Source organism: Leucopleurus acutus (genome assembly GCF_964270905.1).
Source record: "Leucopleurus acutus genome assembly, chromosome: 17".
NCBI classification, from domain to species: domain Eukaryota; kingdom Metazoa; phylum Chordata; class Mammalia; order Artiodactyla; family Delphinidae; genus Leucopleurus; species Leucopleurus acutus.
The window spans coordinates 68,899,112-68,917,959 of NC_139159.1; the positions used below are offsets into that span (position 1 = coordinate 68,899,112).

General features: G+C 44.1%; 1 protein-coding gene across 1 annotated transcript in view; it reads left to right on the forward strand.

The window, feature by feature from the left end:
• The window catches only part of FER1L6 (fer-1 like family member 6), a gene marked incomplete at both ends in the record, with an annotated part of 145,669 nt that overhangs the window by 41,744 nt on the left and 85,077 nt on the right, over window positions 1-18,848 (forward strand). Inside the window, 5 exons of the mRNA XM_082858894.1 lie at window positions 3,699-4,048; window positions 8,155-8,263; window positions 9,006-9,177; window positions 13,035-13,155; window positions 15,688-15,788. Coding sequence (XP_082715020.1) covers window positions 3,699-4,048; window positions 8,155-8,263; window positions 9,006-9,177; window positions 13,035-13,155; window positions 15,688-15,788 — 853 coding nt within the window. The remainder of the gene's footprint in view (window positions 1-3,698; window positions 4,049-8,154; window positions 8,264-9,005; window positions 9,178-13,034; window positions 13,156-15,687; window positions 15,789-18,848) is intronic.

Consider the following 18,848-nt stretch of genomic DNA (forward strand, 5'->3'; position numbering starts at 1 on the left):
AAAACCTAAATTAATAGCTGTTAATTCTCTAAATACCCCAATCTACCTTCCCTTTTTTAAATGCCAATGCAGTCTTCCTCTGCACTACAAATTTGCATTGATCAATGTATATATTTGTGTATATGTGTGTATGTTTGTGTGTATGTATATATTTGTGTGTATATATATATATATATGTGTATATATATATATATACACACACACACACACATACACATTATACTGAAGGCTTGGCTTAAGCAGAGAACGAGATTTACACATTTTTGTGCCCTGCACAGAGTGACACCATAGAAACGCCTTAATAAATATCTACTGTTTAAATATTCATGATGTGGGAGGATTTGCCACAGGATTTCTTTATGCAGAAAACACACTCTGTCCACCTACAGGATTTCTCAACCAGACATAAACATGTTACCCACAGACTTCCCTGGTGGCGCAGTGGTTAAGTATCCACCTGCCAATGCAGGGGACACGGGTTCGAGCCCTGTTCCGGGTAGATTCACATGTCTCAGAGCAACTAAGCCTGTGAGCCACAACTACTGAGCCTGCGTGCTGCAACTGCTGAAGCCCACGCACCTAGAGCCCATGCTCCACAACATGAGAAGCCACCGCAATGAGAAGCCCGCGCTCTGCAACTAGAGAAAGCCCACGCACAGCAACAAAGAACCAACGCAGCCAAAAATAAGTAAATTTAAAAAAAAAACAAACAGGTTACCCACAACTTTTCAGGAACATCTTGATGGGTTCAGGGAGATGTATAACAATGGTTTTAAAAGTAGACATCGGGGACCATGGGAGAGGGACGGGGGGGAATAGAGAGAGGAAGTTTTCAGGCATAAAACTGTTGATAACAATAAAGCATATGGAAACTTTTCCTTGTCAAAAAGCAGGGGGATAGGCTTCCCTGGTGGCGCAGTGGTTGAGAGTCCGCCTGCCGATGCAGGGGACGCAGGTTCGTTCCCCCGTCCGGGAAGATCCCACGTGCCGCGGAACGGCTGGGCCCGTGAGCCGTGGCCACTAGGCCTGCGCGTCCGGAGCCTGTGCCCTGCAACGGGAGAGGCCACAACAGTGAGAGGCCCGTGTAACGCAAAAAAACAAACAAACAACAACAACAACAAAAAAAAAACAACAAAAAACCGGGGGGATTGTTAAGCAAATTATGATATATATACTTATTAAGAGTAATGGCTAATATTCTAGACATCTCTTAAAGACTTGTATGAAGCACTTAATATTATCTCTTTTAATCCTGGTGAGATAGGTACTGTTAGCACCCCCATTTTACAGTTGAGGAAACCGTGGCATTGGGAAATTAAAAAACTTCCACAGCTTGAAAATGGCAGACCTGAGAGTTGAGATTTGAACCCAGGCAGTCAAGCTCAGGACCACCATGCTGTATACTGCCTGTCAAAATGGAATATTCTGTTGTCAAAGAGATGTTTGCATAGACACTGTATATTTTCCCAAATGCTCTGTATTAAGAAGGGAAACTACTTATGCTAAGAGTAAGTTAAGATCACCAGGTCAGTTCAGTTCTACATTTAGAACATATCTCAGAATATTTACTTCTCTCAATCTCCACTACCAACGCCCTGGTCCAAGCCACCCCTGTCTTCAGTTTTTTTTTAATATAAATTTTTTAAAATTTATTTATTTTATTTATTTATGGCTGTGTTGGGTCTTCGTTGCTGTGCGTGGGGTTTGTCTAGTTGCGGTGAGCAGGGGCTACTCTTCGTTGCAGTGCGCGGGCTTCTCATTGCGGTGGCTTCTCTTGTTGCCAAGCACGGGCTCTAGGTGCAGGGGCTTCAGTAGTTGTGGCTCGTGGGCTCTAGAGCGCAGGCTTAGTAGTTGTGGCGCACGGGTTCAGTTGCCCCGCGGCATGTGGGATCTTCCCGGACCAGAGCTCAAACCCATGTCCCCTGCATTGGCAGGCGGATTCTTAACCACTGCGCCACCAGGGAAGCCCACGTCTTGAGTTTTGATGGAGAAGTGGTGCTTGAACTAGTGTGCCCACATCCATTCTTTTTTTAAAAAATTTTTATTTATTTACTTATTTCTATTTTAGGAGAAAAGCTAAAGTCTTGACAAAAACATGGTACTAAAACAGGAAACTAAACGAATGCAAAATAAAACACAAAACAAAACAAAATCAAACCAGCATGGACTTCTGTTTCCACCTTTGAAGATGACTGATTCGGGACTTGCCCTAGCACTTTATTTAGTTGTTTTTTAACTTTTTATTTTATATCAGAGTATAGTTGATTAACAATGTTGGGTTAGTTTCAGGTGTACTACAAAGTGATTCAGTTATACATATACATGTACCTATTCTTTTTCAAATTCTTTTCCCATGTAGGTTGTTACATAACATTGAGCAGAGTCCCCTGTGCTGTACAGTAGGTCCTTGTTGGTTACCCATTTTACATATAGCGGCCCACGTCTGTCCTTAGAACCTGTCACATAGCAACCAGGGTGATCTTAAAAACACACAACCGGTTAGGTCACATCTTTGCTTAAACCCCTCTAAAATATTCCCATAATTTCTAGGATACAGTCCAAAATCCTTATCAAGCCTCCGGAGACCCGCTCACCTCTCCAAACTCTTCTCACCCACTCACTCTCTGGACTCCAGCCACATTGGCTTTCTCTTCCAGTTCCTTCTATCTCCAAGCCCCTTTCCAACTGCCATGAGCTTTTCCCTCTGCCCAGAACTCTCTCTCCTCTCTCTCTGCCTAATTCCTCTCTCCACGCCACACCAGCCTGTATTTTGTCCTTGCTGCCCAAGATACATCTCCTTCATAGCATTTGTAATGTGATGTGAATATTTATTTGTTTAATGTTTGTATCTGCTTTATTCTCTACTGGGCTCTGTGTTTTGTGTCTGCCATGATGCCTGGCACATGTTAGGAGTCAATAAATGTTTGATCAATGAGTGAACAGATGAGGAAGCAAGTTGGCATTCATAGTCTTACTACAATTGTGGACAAGCGTAGACATGCATGGAAGAAAGACTAGAAAGGATTGTAGCAAAATGGTGGTTGTGGCTTTTGGTGATGGGATATTCTTTTTTTTTTAATTAATTAATTAATTAATTTTGGGCTGCATTGGGTCTTTGTTGCTGCGCATGGGCTTTCTCTAGTTGCGGCAAGCGAGGGCTACTCTTCGTTGCGGTGTGCAGGCTTCTCACTGCGGTGGTTTCTCTTGTTGCAGAGCATGGGCTCTAGGCACGCGGGCTTCAGTAGTTGAGGCACGTGGGCTTCAGTGGTTGTGGCACGCGGGCTCAGTAGCTGTGGCTCGCGGGCTCTAGAGCACAGACTCAGTAGTTGTGGCACACGGGCTTAGTTGCTCCGCGGCATGTGGGATCTTCCCGGACCAGGGATCAAACCACTGTGCCACCAGGGAAGTCCGGGATATTCCTTTTGGTTTTGTTTTGCTTTGTTTTTTGGCCATGCCCAAAACTTGCGGGATCTCAGTTTCCCAACCAGGGATTGAACCTGGGCCATGGCAGTGAAAGCCAAGAATCCTAACCACTAGGCAACCAGGGAACTCCCCGTGACAGGATATTCTGTAAATATTTTCTCTTGTCTTTTCTTTATATTTTACATTTCTAAATGAATGTGCACAATTTTCATAAAGCAAAAAATAGCCACAGCTTGAAAGCATAACTAGGCGACTGAAGCTTGGTATCTTTACAGGCTTTCTACCCACGTTCGGACCTGCCTGGATTAACCTGTATGGCTCACCCAGGAACCAAAGTCTGATGGAAGACTACCAGGAACTGAATGAAGGTTTCAGAGAAGGCGTGTCGTTCAGGGGCAGAATTTTGGTGGAGATTGCTGTGGAGATCCTCTCGGGAGGGACACAGGAGTTTAAATTCTCCAAGGCTCTCAAGGAGCTCAAGCTGTCTTCAAAGGACAAAGACTCCAAATCTTCCAAAGGCTCAAGTAAAGACAAGGGTGACGAAACTGATGGAAAAGCCCAGCAGGCTTCAGACAAAACCAACTCAACAGAGGTCGAGGTGGAGCCTTTCGATGCGCCCCTGGAGGTAGGTCTGAGCGCTGCTCCACCGCGTCTGTGATTTGAGCCCAGAGCAGGGACAGCACCTGCCACAGGCTTCCAAAGACCCGCAGAGGTGACACTGCCCCTGCAAAACGTGTTGGCTCAGCCCTGTATTCCAGGGCTGGTCCTCTGCCTCTTCCTGCTCACATCACAGCCATCTGCTCATGATACATTCCATCCGCGTCCCCCCCAAGTACGGATTCCCATGGCAACCAAAGTAAAAGAGAAATAAAAGTGCTCTGGGGGAGCTGGTGGGAGTGGGTGGTGGGGTGATGGACTGAAGTCTATCCGTGGCCTAATTTTGTTTAGTTTTGTGAGCTTAGCGTACGCTCTGGATGTGAGATAATGTGGGATGAGGGATGAAGAGGAAGAAGAGTGGGTGACAAGCTGTGGGAGGAAAGAAAGTGAGAAACCTATTCTCCTGCCCCCGCCCCCCCCCCCCCCACGGCTGTGGGGAAATCACAGCTGGAAGGAATGGTTATCTTTGCTTGGGATTCAACATAATGCACCGCAGCATCTTTTAGCCCAGTTCTGTGTTATGGTAGAGAGATCTGGGGCTCCAAGAGGAGTACAAACCATGAATATCCTCTCAGTCGTTTAGTTCAGCAATAGTACTTTGTAGTTGCAAATGAAGGAATTTTATGTTTTGGTGGGTAGATTATAGCTTGGATGATTCTACCTCTGGGAGTGTGTTTCTCAGGTCATCCAGGCAATAATTTTAGATGGGGAAGGGAGGTAATGGCCAGTCTTCTTGAGCTGTCCATTCCTGGTAGAGACTAGACAGATGGAAGGATTTTTAGTATGTGGGTCACCTTAGCTTTGGAAGAGCCACTTAATTTTACTGCTGGGAGCTAATAAATCTTAAGAAACAGTGCGGGGGAGAGGTTGTAGCTCAGGGTTGGAAATCTTGGGGATTGGTCCTATTCGTGGCTCTGATACTAACACCTCTCCGTGTTTCAGTTTACTCATCAACAGAATGGGGTGGTAATGGTCCCTCTGTCGTAGGCACCTCCTGGAGTGAATGAGGGAATAGTTGTAAAATGGTCCGCAGAGTTCTTAGCACATCCATGGTGAGCAGGCAATACCTTTGCTGTTGCTGTGGTTACCAGTGTATTTCTATGGTTTACTCCCACCACCAGGGGAAGGTTATTCAGAGCTCTCCACCCTGCTTGACTTTTTTTGGACTTTGCCAAAAATTGTGGGTAGCTTAGTGGCCACCTAAACTGATATGCCCTGTATCTGTCCCTGTTGAGACCAACCATTCCTTTCTAAACAGAGATTGCAAAGTGTAAAGGGGCTAGTTGAAGATTTCTTTAACCTAAGTCAATATCTTCAAGATATTTTGCTGAGGTCATCAGAAAAAGTCAAGTCTAGCAGAAAGCCAGGGTGACTGGGAACTTCTGTGGGGTAGAGCATCCACTTTTCTACAAGGCCAGGGCGTCATCTTGGCTATTGCGTGGTCTGAGAGGGGAAAATTCAGACCCTTATTTCATTCAAACTTTTATTTCATTCAAACCCTTATTTCTCCTTCCTCCTCTCTTAATCTTGGCTTTCTGGTTTGTGGTCAGTTCCTTGCTGTGTTTATTAGTTATCTATTGCTGTATAACAAATTACCTCCAACTTTAGCAGCACGAAATAAACAAATGTTTATTTCCTCTGTGGGTGAGGAACTTGGGAATACCTTAGCTTGGTGGGTCTGGCTCAGAATGTCTCATGAGGTTCCCATTTAGATGTTGGTAGGGGCAGCAGTTATCTGAAGGCTTGACTCAAGCTATAGGATCTAATTCCAACATGGCGCACTCACATGGCTGTGGGCAGGAGGCCTCAGTTCCTCACTACATGGACCCTTCCATAGGCTGCTTGAGTGTCGTCATGGAAGATGACTTCCCCCAGAGTGGGTGATCCAAGAGAGAGCAAGGCAGAAACTGCTATGTCTTTTATGACCAAATCCATGGAAGTCACACCCTGACATTTAGGCCACATTCTAATTGTTAGAAATGAGCAGCAAGTCCAGGCCATGCTGAAAGGGGTGTGGGGGGAATTAGCCTTCACCTTTTAAGGGGAAGATTTTCCAAGAATTTGTGGACATATTTTAAAATCACCACACTAGGCTCCTCCCTTTCCCAGAGTCTCAACAGCTCAGAGTTTGCCCTTACCAACGTGGTAACATCCTTTTTCTGCAACATCTTCTTCTTTTTTAGCTCTCCAGGGTCCTCCAGCTCTAATCTCCTTTGCTGCAGCCTTACTCTCATTGCATATCTGGACAAATGAAATCCCATGTTGCTGGCTTTCAAAACTCACCCTCATCACCACCATCAAAGATTTTCTCCCTTAGGTCAAACTTTGTATTCATTTTTAAATCCTCAGCATTGGAAGGAATAAAAATAGAGTCTGACTCCATGAAATTTATGGTTATAGAAAGGGAGATAAGACACAATAAATATACAGGAAGTGGAAAGTGATAAGTGTGATAAGTAGGGACAGAGAAAGTGCTATTATTTCCTGGAGTGAGTGCAGTATAATGATTAAAATGTTGGGCTCCCAAGTAAGACAGCTGGGTTTAAGACATGGCAGTATGGTGCAGTGGTTACTGCCCCAGCCTCTGGACAAACATTCCCTCTGTTTGAATCTTTGAGCAAGTGACATAAGCTCCTTAGGTTTATTTCCAATAATAACCTTTACTTCATCGGCTCACAGTGAGGGTTTAATGAATTAATACAACAAAGTGCTTATTAGAACAGAGCCTGGCACATAGTAAGTGCTCAATAAGTATTAGTCATGTTTAGTAACTTTGGACAGATATCTTAATCTTTCATGGAATTGCAGTGTCTTCATCTTTAAATGGGTATAATAGAAAGATCCCCCTCCTAGGATAGTTATGAGAGTTACATGAGGTAATGTAGGTAAAATTCTTAATACCACATCTGACACATAGTAAGAGTTCTGTAAACATTACCATCATCATTTTTCTAACTCAGGGAATCAGTGGATGCTTCCAGAAGAAGAGGCATTTGGGTTGGACCTTGAAGGGTGGGTGGGATTAAGACATGAATTATAGTTGAAATACTTATGGTGACTGCCACTTGCAGCATTGATATGAGTAGGCTTTATAATAGGTATTGCACATGGATGATCTCATTTCTTCCCCGTGTAGGTCCTCCTATGATGTTTATTTCACAGACAAGGAAAATGACACCCGGACAATGGGCATGGCTTGCCCAAAGTCAACAGCTAGGAAGTAGCAGAGTTGGAATTTGAAGAGGGGATTGGCTGGCCTTGGAACCTGCTGTCCCTCTTCCAGGCTCTATGGCCTCCATTCCCTTCAGGTCTCTGAGTGGTTTTTAACCTCCTCCCAGATAGTAAACTTGGCCCCATGAAGGCATGATAAGGGGCTGGCTTACAGCCAAGGGACACGGTGGTGGCAGGTGGGAGTGGTGTGTGCTCTGTGACTAAGAGCCAGCACTAGGTCCCCACCCTGTCCCACATTTTCTGGTCAACAGAAACATTTCCTGCTGATGCCAACAGCACAGGAGGCTCGTGTGTGAAGGAAGGGTCTCAAAAAAGAGAGAGGAACAGAGGTCAGGGCTCTTGATTGAAGGGAGCTCTTAATCTATGAAGCCACGACTGCTTTATTTCTTAAATGAACCATATTGCTTTTTCTGTTGAGTTTAATAAGTCCAAGGGTAAAACCAGAAAGAACAGACTATAAATCCAGCTCATTCAGCCTCTTAGCTCAGAAATGTGATGCTGTGTCATGTGGTGTCCCAGCTACACATGCTCCTTGAACAATCAACCTCTTAGAAAGATATGTATACCAAGCTTACCTTTAAAATAAAAGGAAATTTGATTGTAAGGTTGAAGCTCAGGAGGTGGAGACTACATCATTCTAGAAAAATGGCTGAATTTGGATTTGCAATTTGTAGGTCCTGGTTTCTGCCAGTCTGATTAGAGGGGAAACTATGTGCCATTTCAGGCTGACATCAAGACTCAGGTTTCTATAAATTACCTTGGACCGGGTTGGCATCACTAATTCAGCTTCCTCCTGCTAAAAAAAGAGGCAGCCCTGTATAATGTATTTTTTTCTTTCTATAGATTGTACCAGAAAGACAAGAGGAATTTTTACTGTTTGGAGCATTTTTTGAAGCTACCATGATTGACCGGAGGATTGGAGATAAACCCATTAGCTTTGAAGTTTCTATTGGTAAGTGCAGACAAGCACGGCGCCTGGCACATGGCATGAACTTTATACCTACCTCTTAAATAAATGAATTAGTGTGTTACGTGAAGATGGTAGCACTCTGCTGGAGGTTTGCACCTCAGGAAGAAATGAATAAATCCTTGTCCACTCTGGTGTCAATATGTAAGGGATAGATTTATTTTCATACTTAAAAAAAGGATTAAGAGTATAATTTGCATTCAGACAGACTTGGACTACTAATTCTGGTTCCCTTAATTGCTCTGGGTCTCAGTTTCTTCGTCTATAAAATGGGAATAATGATAACTCCTCATGGAGCTGTTGCAAGGGTTTAATGAGTTAATGCATGCAACATGCCACACATATAATAGGTGCTGTTATTATAACTCCCAGCAATCTTCCTGGACTGATGTACATCTGGGAAAACCACTCCAAGAAAGAGCATTCCATCAGAGAAGGTCTTGATTTATATTTGGGAAGTTCTCCCTCAGTGGAGCAGAAGGAAATAGAGATGGAATCCAGTTAATTTGTAACTTAAGTAATTTTTACAAAAAAACCCTAAGATGTATGTTGATGATGGCTTAGTGTCATTGTTAATCTTATTTCTTTGGTCTGCCCATCACTCTACCTTCATACTGAGAGCTTATTTCCCTGCCCTGGGAAGACATAAACTTGGATCCTTTCTGCCAAGCAGCCTGATTCTGCTTATTGACACCTGGCCCTTCTCCCCTTGCTACTGGCTCTTCAGGTAACTTTGGGAACTTGATTGATGGGGGATCGCATCATGGGGATAGGAAGAAGTCAGTTGACTCAGCTGAAGAAGATGCCCTTCCACTGCTGCATGAAGGAGAAGGGGACACAGCCATGCCCATGGTCTCCACCACTCAGCCCGAGAAGCCACTCGTGACAGGAGGGAACAGGTAGGAGACACAGCAGGTGAGAGTAGCCGGGGTTTCTGACAGTAGAAGCTTGACCAATTTCTGGGACTGTTTGATTCAGTTCTTCCCTAAAACTGGAAACATTCTTTATCTTATTTATAAGAACAAGGTGCAGGGGTTCCCTGGTGGCGCAGCGGTTGAGAGTCCGCCTGCCGATGCAGGGGACACGGGTTCATGCCCCGGTCCGGGAAGATCCCACATGCTGCAGAGCGGCTGGGCCCGTGAGCCATGGCCGCTGAGCCTGTGCGTCTGGAGCCTGTTGCTCTGCAACAGGAGAGGCCACAACAGTGAGAGGCCCGCGTACCGCAAAAAAAAAAAAAAAAAAAAGAACAAGGTGCAAACAAGGGCAACATGGTAAGTGCCACTCCTGAATTCTTAGTAACATGTTGACAGCTCTCCAAACGACGCATCCAGGGGATTCATGTAAGGGCAGAGCAATGATGATGGTTATTATTATCGTATCTGAAGCTCCATTCATTCTATAACTTTGAAGCATAACAAGGTAGGAAGGTCAGATGTTAAAATTTCAATCCCAAATCCTATTAACAGTTGTTATAGTCATCTGAATATAAGGTAAGCTCAAGTTGGTGGAATTATTAGATACATGATTTATTATCTTATTTTTGCCCACCATCAAACTGAAGAACTCAAAAATGAGCGTCAGCCACCAGAAAAGACCGTTTCAGAAAACTGCTGGGGCACCTACATGTGCCCTCACTGATCGTTAGTCCAAGTAGCATTGCAACATGCAAAGAGAAGTGAAATCATAGAACTGTCTTAAGAAAGTGATGCCAGCCGAATGGTTTATGAGAAGGGAAAGCCACACGTAGAGAGATTCTTCTGTGTTCTGAGCTTTATGCCATGAGTAAAAAAATACGATCTCACTGGATTGTCATAAGAGAACATTGCTCTCCCTGTTCACATGTGAGGGGATGGGAACCACATCGTTAGTTCTCTTCAGTCTTCGCTCTTCTCTCTCTGGGCACGAACCCATGGCTTACCGACCACTGTTAGAATAATGACTCTCACATCTATTTCCCCAGACGGGCTTTTTTCCTGAGCAGCAGGTCCAGACACCTCCATTTGGGGGTCCCTGGATTATTCACCAGACTCATTGTCTTCACAGACAACTTTGCCCCTTTTCCTGTCTTTCCCATCTCAGAGACTGGTCATAACATTGTCTGCATCCTCCGAGCCACAAATCAGAAAGTTGGCAAGTGTTCACTTTTCCCTTCCTACCCGTATCCAATGAGTGATGAAGTCCGGTCAATTCGAGTTCTCCAGTGTGTTCTCTATTGCCATTTCTTGAATCTGGCCTGTCAGCACCTTTGGCCTCAATTATTTTAAACACCTCTTACCTGGCTTGGATCTGTTTCAAGAAATTCACCGAACTATCTATCTGAACTCCCCAGTCCCCTGATTGACATTATACATTCGCTGTCTGTGGCTTTCAGAATTAATTTCAGAGGACTTTTTTTTTTTTTTTTTTTTTTTTGCGGTACGCGGGCCTCTCACTGCTGTGGCCTCTCCCGTTGCGGAGCACAGGCTCCGGACGCGCAGGCTCAGCGGCCATGGCTCACAGGCCCAGCCGCTCCACGGCATGTAGGATCTTCCCGGACCAGGGCACAAACCCATGTCCCCTGCAAAGGCAGGCGGACTCTCAACCCCTGCGCCACCAGGGAAGCCCAGGGGACATATTTTGTTGATTTGATCCCTACCCATTTCTCTACGATAACCTCTGGGTATTCCCCAAACCCCAGCATTCCCGCACAGCCATTCCCCAGATGGGTCCTGTGGTTTGCCGTGTCTGGGCCTTTGAACACGCTCTTCCTTCTGCCAGAGGCAACAAGCACCCTCCTCAGAACTGCTCGCTTCCGTTACCTTTCAAGACTAAGTTCAAGTTCCCTTCCCTGAATCCCAAGTCTTATTTGGACCTTTTCTACTCACCTGCATCAAACACTAATCACACTGCATTAAGATATTTTTACTAGTCTGTCTCCCTATTAGACTGTGAGTACCCTGAGGGCAAAGGACTGTGTCTTGTTCACCTTTGGATCTGCTCATCTCCATGCCAGGCACATAGTAGATGCTCATAACTGTTTCTGAATGAGTTAAGGACATGCTATAACTGGGTTGGGCACAGGGTACTATGTGGGTAGAGGGGGGCAGTGGAGGAGGTGAAGAGTTGGGAAAGGTCACAACAAGGGCGACATCCTAAAGGGCGAGAACGAGCTTAAGGGACAGAAAGCGACTGGGACAAAGTAGGAAGCAGTAAGTGAAAATAATAATTTTTGAGCATGGCCTACATTTTCTAAATCCTGTCTCTCCCATGGACCACCCTCCCCCTCCCACAGACCACCTTCTTTGGGGTCTTTTTTATGGGTCCCTGGCAGCCACCCTCCTTAACATGTACCAAAAAGGACCCCAAACTTCCCAGGCCTTTAATGGCTTCTCTGTCCAGTCTCGAAACTGAGGACATCAATGAACAGGATCTGCAGCTCTGGGAGGCTTTTATGAGACTCTCATTGGTACTCTGCATCCTTTCGCCGGGATCCTTTTGGCAGTGAAAACATCCCCACCTTGTTAGACTAGCCCGTTGTTGACTGTTGGAGGGGATGTCAGGGGATGTAGTGTGGGAAGGGTTTGAGAGGAAATGAGAGCTCTACGGAACCCTCAGATGGACCTCACATTAGTCCTGACAGGCTGGCTCGAAGAGACCAAGATGCCATGCTGGTGTTTTGGGGCTTTATATTCCTGTCACTATATCGAGGCTCTGTCCACATAGTGGCAAGCCAGGGTGGCAGCAGCTGAACTGGAAGATTCTCTAATAGACCACCACACACACACACATGCACGCATGTGCACACACAACATACACACACATGCACATACACACACAATTTGTCTGTTGCCTCCATGACAAGACTGGCCTGCCTTCCACGTTTCTCTTCACACAGACCCGGGTGTGTATGGGACAATTACAGGCGGCTGAGGGCAAACCTAGTTAAGAATATCGCTGTCTTTAGGCAGGGAACTTCAGCTTTTTGCTACACCTCTCCCATCTTCCCTGCTTTCACATCCATCCCTTTCCTCCTTGGGAACTGAATTCTACTGGTTAGTCCCTTCTTTTCTGTCTTCAGTCTCATCCTCTTAACTTTTTTCTTATCATTTAAGCACATCCAACCATCGCCATCAGCCATTCTCTTTGGCTCCACAGCTCCCCTTCCAGCTACTTTGCCATCCCTCTCGTCCCTGCTTAGTCAAGCAGGTCATCTGCATTACCGGCACCAATGCCCAGCAACAATACATTTTGTATGGATGGATGAATGGACGGCAAGCCATGGGATGCTGACGTTTAGTTTGAAGCACATGACTTCATCTTCATTAATATTATTACCCTCTTAGATTTCTCTAGCGATTTCAGTTTATAAAATACATTCACATCTGTTATCTCGGTTGATCCTTACACAGTCAGGGCCCAGCATATAGACATTAAAAGGAAAAAGATGTTAGTTTTTCTCCTTTCTCTCTTCTCTCAATTGGAAAGAGAATTTCTCCTTGAAGAGGGCTTGCCTTCCCTCTTGTGAGATCATTTCTAAACTTTGCCCTGGGTCAGAGGGTGGTAGCTGTTATTACCTCACCGCTGTAGCCATATAACAGTTCGTTGCTTATTGTCTATGGATCCCCAAGTAAAGGCTAAGGATGGAATTAATAGTTTGACTATTTTGTCATCACCCTTCCCCCAACCCACCCAGAACATACAAACATGAACAGGTTACTGGGATTGTCTGAAAAACACTGATCACCAGCTAACTTCCAGACCTAATGTGTTTTCCCAGGAATTACAACTATTTGCCATTCGAGGCCAAGAAGCCCTGTGTCTATTTCATCAGTTCTTGGGGAGACCAGACGTTTAGGCTACATTGGTCCAACATGCTGGAGAAAATGGCGGACCTCCTGGTAGGTGACTCTGACAGGTGATGGATTTGAATATTGGGAAGCTGGAGGCAAAGGGGATTTTTTTCCACCCAGTAGAGGGTCTTGACCTCAGTTTAAATACAAGTGAATTGAGGCTGCTGCATTTGGAGGACACCTGGCTCCTACCGCACGGACCCAGGGGAATGAGAATACATTTTGCAAAATCCCTTGACTTTAAATCAAATTATCCAAATTCAAATCCCTGCTCTGCTTCTAACTGTTATAGGACCTAGGGATAGGCCACTTTCCCAATCTCCAAAGGCAAGGGATGGACAGCTTTCTCACAAAATTGATAGATCTTAGCTTCAACTAATATAAAATCCTAAGTCCTTAACACGGTGGACAGTTCCTCCAAGTTCAAGCCCTGACACCTCTCCAGTCCTACATCTCACGTGCTCTTCCTCCTTACTGTGTTCCAAGCACGCTGGTCTCCTTTCAAGTGCCTCAAAGAAGCCAGGCTCCTCTGTGCCTCGTAGCCACCTCCATGCTGTTCCCTCTGTCAGGGCTGCTTTTCCCCTTCATGTTTCTCCTGTGAAGCCCAGTCAACCTCCAGGGCTCACACTTAAGCACTTCCTCAGAGAAACCTTCTTACTCGCTCCCTTTTACCCTCTTCCATCATATCCTGCTCTTTTCCTTCAGAATTATTGGAGGAATTGAATGTGTGAAAGTATTTAAAACAGCACCTATATGTGAAAAATACTAGGCTGTCCCACCCAACCCCTGCCGGGTGGAGGGGGGGAAGAAAACCTGGGAACACTGCTCCTTTGGTATCTCCCTCCCTTTGTGATTCCTTTTTGTTTACTCCACATTCCTCTTTCCAGCCCACACATCTCACGGGCAGTGTCCTCTCCTCTCTGTCCCACTGTGCCTCACCAGGGGACCCTGGTCTGATCCCTCTCATTCCATGAAAACCCACACGAAGGAAAGCACACATTTCTCTCTCCCGTTTGCTTTATAATTCTGTCTCCAATTGTGTAAAACACGGTATTGGAGGCTTCCCTGGTGGCGCAGTGGTTGAGAATCCGCCTGCCGATGCAGGGGGCACAGGTTCGAGCCCTGGTCTGGGAAGATCCCACATGCCGCGGGGCAACTAAGCCCGGGTGCCACAACTACTGAAGCCCGCGCTCCTAGAGCCCGTGCTACGCAAACAAGAGAGGCCACTGCAATGAAAAGGCCGCGCACCGCAAGGAAGAGGAGCCCCAGCTCACCGCAACTAGAGAAAGCCCGCATGCAGCAATGAAGACCCAACGCAGCCAAAAATAAAATTAATTAATTAATTAAAACAAAGCAAAACAAAACAAAACACAGTATTGCCTCTGGCCATGGGGATTGCAGGCATCATGGAGACAGAGTCTGAAAGCGGTCATGGAGGCTGGGTTTGGAGTCACGCCATGGGGAGGCCATGGACTTGCTTTTTACGGCTGGTCTTGCTTCTCCTTCAGACAAAGTAGTTTATTTCTAAAAGGCTTGAACAAGCAAATCAGAATTTTCTTATCCCTAGAGGCCATAGTAGCCTTGAGCACTTGTTTCTAATTCTTTCTCAGAGCCAGGATCCCTGCCATGCGTGGCATATCATGGCTAACCTGACTGAATGTTTACTAAGCACGAAGCACGGTTTGAAGAAGTTCACATTTCCCTATGGGGCTATAGGTGGGTACCATTATTGCCAGATTTTACAGATGAGGAAACTGGGCAGAAGTGGGTGAGGTCACCTGATAAAGCCTGGAATTGGATGTCATAGGTAGTCTGACTCCCAAGCCTAAACCTTTAACCGCTCCACAGTGTTGCCTGTACTTATAGTGAAGGGGCAAAGAGGGAAATATATGTCCCTAGGTATGTGATGGAGGATGTCGTTGTTGTAAATTCTAGCAAAGCAGTGGTGACGTGTACATTGCCCCTTGGGTGCCATTTTCCTCCAAGCCATGAAATGGAACCCTAGAATTTAGGATCCAAAAGAAAAGTACAATGATTAAGTAGACAAGCATATAGCCAATGTCATATACAACCTGTCTTCTTTTCCCTCAACACCCCACCCCTGACAGAAACCCCCATAATCAGAAGAATTGATAGCCTGTTAGTTTCGGGGATTATCCAGTGTGGTTATACTCCTATATAACAAACTGGCGTGAACATTGCTTTTGAAGTTTTTGATAATTCTATCTAATTTACTCTACTTTGTTAGGTATTTCCCATGACATTAGGTTTCCCTCACAAGGTAGATTCTAAATAAATGGAACTCAGTTCATGAATAAATCTGGGACAGAAACAATGAGTTTGAGCAACACAGGAGAAGACTTGAATCTGGGCCAATTCCAGTTAAGAAAGGAAGGTTCGAAGTTAGAATGCAGTAGCATTTCCCTGTTCAGACATACACGAAAAAACAAGAGATATGTTCCTTCATTTTCAAAACAAAATATTAGCTCGATATTATTTCTGTGGGTGTTAGAATCAGTATCCCCACTATGGTGTCTCATTCCCACCTCTCATCCCCCCACCTCTGTGGTTTGTTTTCAGGATGAAGGTATAGAGGAAGTGAAAGAACTGATTAAGATTTCAGAGGAAGCCCCGGAAGAGAAAATGAAGATGGTGCTCACTGACTTCGTCAGTCAAAGCAGGTACTGCAGAGACAGCTGTCATCTGGGTAGCTCAGCAGATATGGAATCAGCTTTTAACTACCTTAGAAAATGGTCGATTTTACATGCATTCATATGGGCATTGAATAGTGTTATATCCATCTTAATTTTGTTCAGTAATTTAGCTGCAACTGTGGGCTCACTACTGCTTCCTGACACTTAACTAAAACATAAAGCAAAGGGGGGAAAAAGAAAGGAAAAGAGAAGAAAAGAAAGACTGCAGAGACATTTTATGAAACAAGAAAAATGCTGGTAGTGTCAGTGTCCAGCATGGCTCTTTGCATCTGGTAGGTACTCAACAACTATTTGGCAAGTAGATGGATAAATTATATCAAATGCTATTTAATGGAATTTTTATACACCACATTAATAAGCACCAATTAATGACTTTTATTCCAGGAGGTAGACAATATAATAAAAGATGAAAAAACAGGGTGTATTAGTTATCTATTACAGAGTAACAGTAACCCTCAAATTTAGTGGCTTACACATATTTATTATTTCACAGTTTCTTGGGTCGTGAATGCAGGTGTGGCTTAGCTGGGTCCTTGGCTCAGGACCTCTCCCAGGCTGCAGTCAAGGCATTGACCAAGGCTACAGTTACCTCAGGGCTCAACTGGGAAGGACTCACTTCCCAGATCACTCATACGGACATTTGCAGAATTCAGTTCTTCATGAGCTGTTGGATTGAGGATGATTGAGGACTCCAGTTCCCTGCCAGCTGTTGTTTGGAGGTCATCCTCAATTCCTTGCCATGTGAGCCTCTCCAAGCTACCTCTCACAACATGGCAGCTGACTGCATCAGAATGAGTAAGAAAGAGGAGTCAGAGAGAACATGCCAATAAGACGGACGTCATGGTCTTTTATAACCTAATCTTGGACGTGACATCCCATCAGTCTTGATGTCTTCTGTTAGAAGCAAGTTACTAGGACCAGTGCACATTCAAAGGGGATGAATTGCACAATGGCAAGAAGAGTAGGAGGTGGAGATCATTGGGGCCATCTTAGAGGCTGCCTTCCCCATAAGGAAACAACCTGATGAATTGGGTCAAGACGTGAGCAATAATGAGAATTTGTTATAATAGAATCAATGGAAAAGGAATGGCTATCCATGTGATGGAAAGAAAAAAATTAATAGATTCTCGTGTTCAGCTTTGTAAGTTTTGTCTTTCCTAATCTCTCAACTACCCAAGCCTTTTTTACTTAAAAAAAAGAAAGCAAAGAAATAAATATGTAGTTTTTTCTCTCTTTCTTTCTTTTCTGTGTTTCATATAGAAGCAATATATATCAGTGCTACTCCTGCTGTGAGCTAAGTGTCACCTGCAAATCCCTTGAAGCATCCTTAAAAGCTTCATGGTCATATTTTTAGAAACTGTGGGCAAATTAATAGCTCAATAACTTTTCTCTATTAGGGGGTTACTTGGAAGTGATAATTATTCCTTTTTCTCTTCAAGTTTAAAGCCAACTGAAAAAAATATTCATGAGGGTCAGACAGAGATCAAACGTTCATTTTATATTTGGTAAACCTGGATTTGAGAAAAAGGTTTATACCTGAGGTCAAGGAGACTTCGTGGTCCCCCCAGCTGTTTGAGGTTGAGCAGTTGGACTTTGGGGCTTCCCCCCAGAAGGGACAGGCCACCTGCTGTGTACAGGTGAGGAGGCCACCCACAGCTGGCAGTGGGTGGGGTCTGAAAGATGAGGAATGGACAGAATCACGTGCCAAAGTCATCTACCCCCATTCTGATGGGGAAATAAGTTACTTCTCCCCCTGTGAGGAAGGGAGAGAGATTAGAAGCATCCATAATGTTTCCTAGAGGTGATCCATTCTGGGAGTGGCATGGATTCCTTCTGCCTCTAGGGAAGAAAGGGAGACAGGTGGCACCAAGACTGCCTCCTCAAAATAGACTCCTTTTTATTCTTTTTAAAACTGAAGAGAAAATGCGGTGACTAGTATGTCCAAAGAGAATTTCTGATTGAAGTTTCCAGTTACCAGCAGGCAGAGCTCTGGTGTGGGACCCCTCCCTGGGAGGTGTGTCGTCTTAGATCCCCCTTTTGTTCTTTTGTAATTGATTCTTTTCATCACAGAAATACTACATGCTCATTTTCAACAACAACAAAATGCAGGATGTATAAAGGAAAAGTGTTCTCAACTCTCTCTCCAATCCCACTCAGAGAGAAGAGTTTGATTTGTCTTCCTTTTTTTCTGTGCATTTGCAAACACACACATTCATAAAAATACTCTATTTCTTCATAAACGTCACACACTTTGTTCAGCAGATTGCTTTTTCACTCAGCAATGTATCAGTGGTATCTTTCTACAGTAGCACCTAATACTCATCCCCAGTGTTCAATCACGTGATATGTATCATGTAGTATTTAACTAGTCCCTTATATTTAAGTTGTTCTGATTTATTTTGCTACTATAAACAATGCTACAGTAAACATTACTATGTAAACATATTTTTGCAAGAATCTTCAATTATTTTTGAAGGGTAGAATTCTAGTATAATTTTTGGATCAAATTATATGGACATTTAAATTTTGATAGATGCTGTCAAATGACCTCTTAAACATTATAATAATTAACACTCTCCTATCATAACAGAGGAGAGTGACTATTTCCCTTTGAATATTATCAACCTTGAATATTACCTGGTTTTTAGTAAGTGAAAATGGTATCGATTTTAATTTATTGCTGATGAGGGAATATCTTATTTCCCCAAATTTAAAGTCATTTCTGTTTCTTCTTCAATTGCATTTATAACCATTACCATTTTCCTATTGAACACATTTTTAACTTCATCCCTCAAAACGTTACTATTCAGTCCTTTGTTTAGTTTTAAAAATGTGAAGACATAGCCCAGTTTTGAGTCTAAAATATTTGCTCTACATACAATTTTCAGGAACATTTTGGTGTGTGTTAAATTTGTAAGATAAAGGAAAACTGCATTATTTTGTGTTTGCTGTTATGAACTTGGATAGGAATCACAATAGGTATATACTGAAAGAAAGTAGAAAAACAAACATCCCCGAAACTAATGT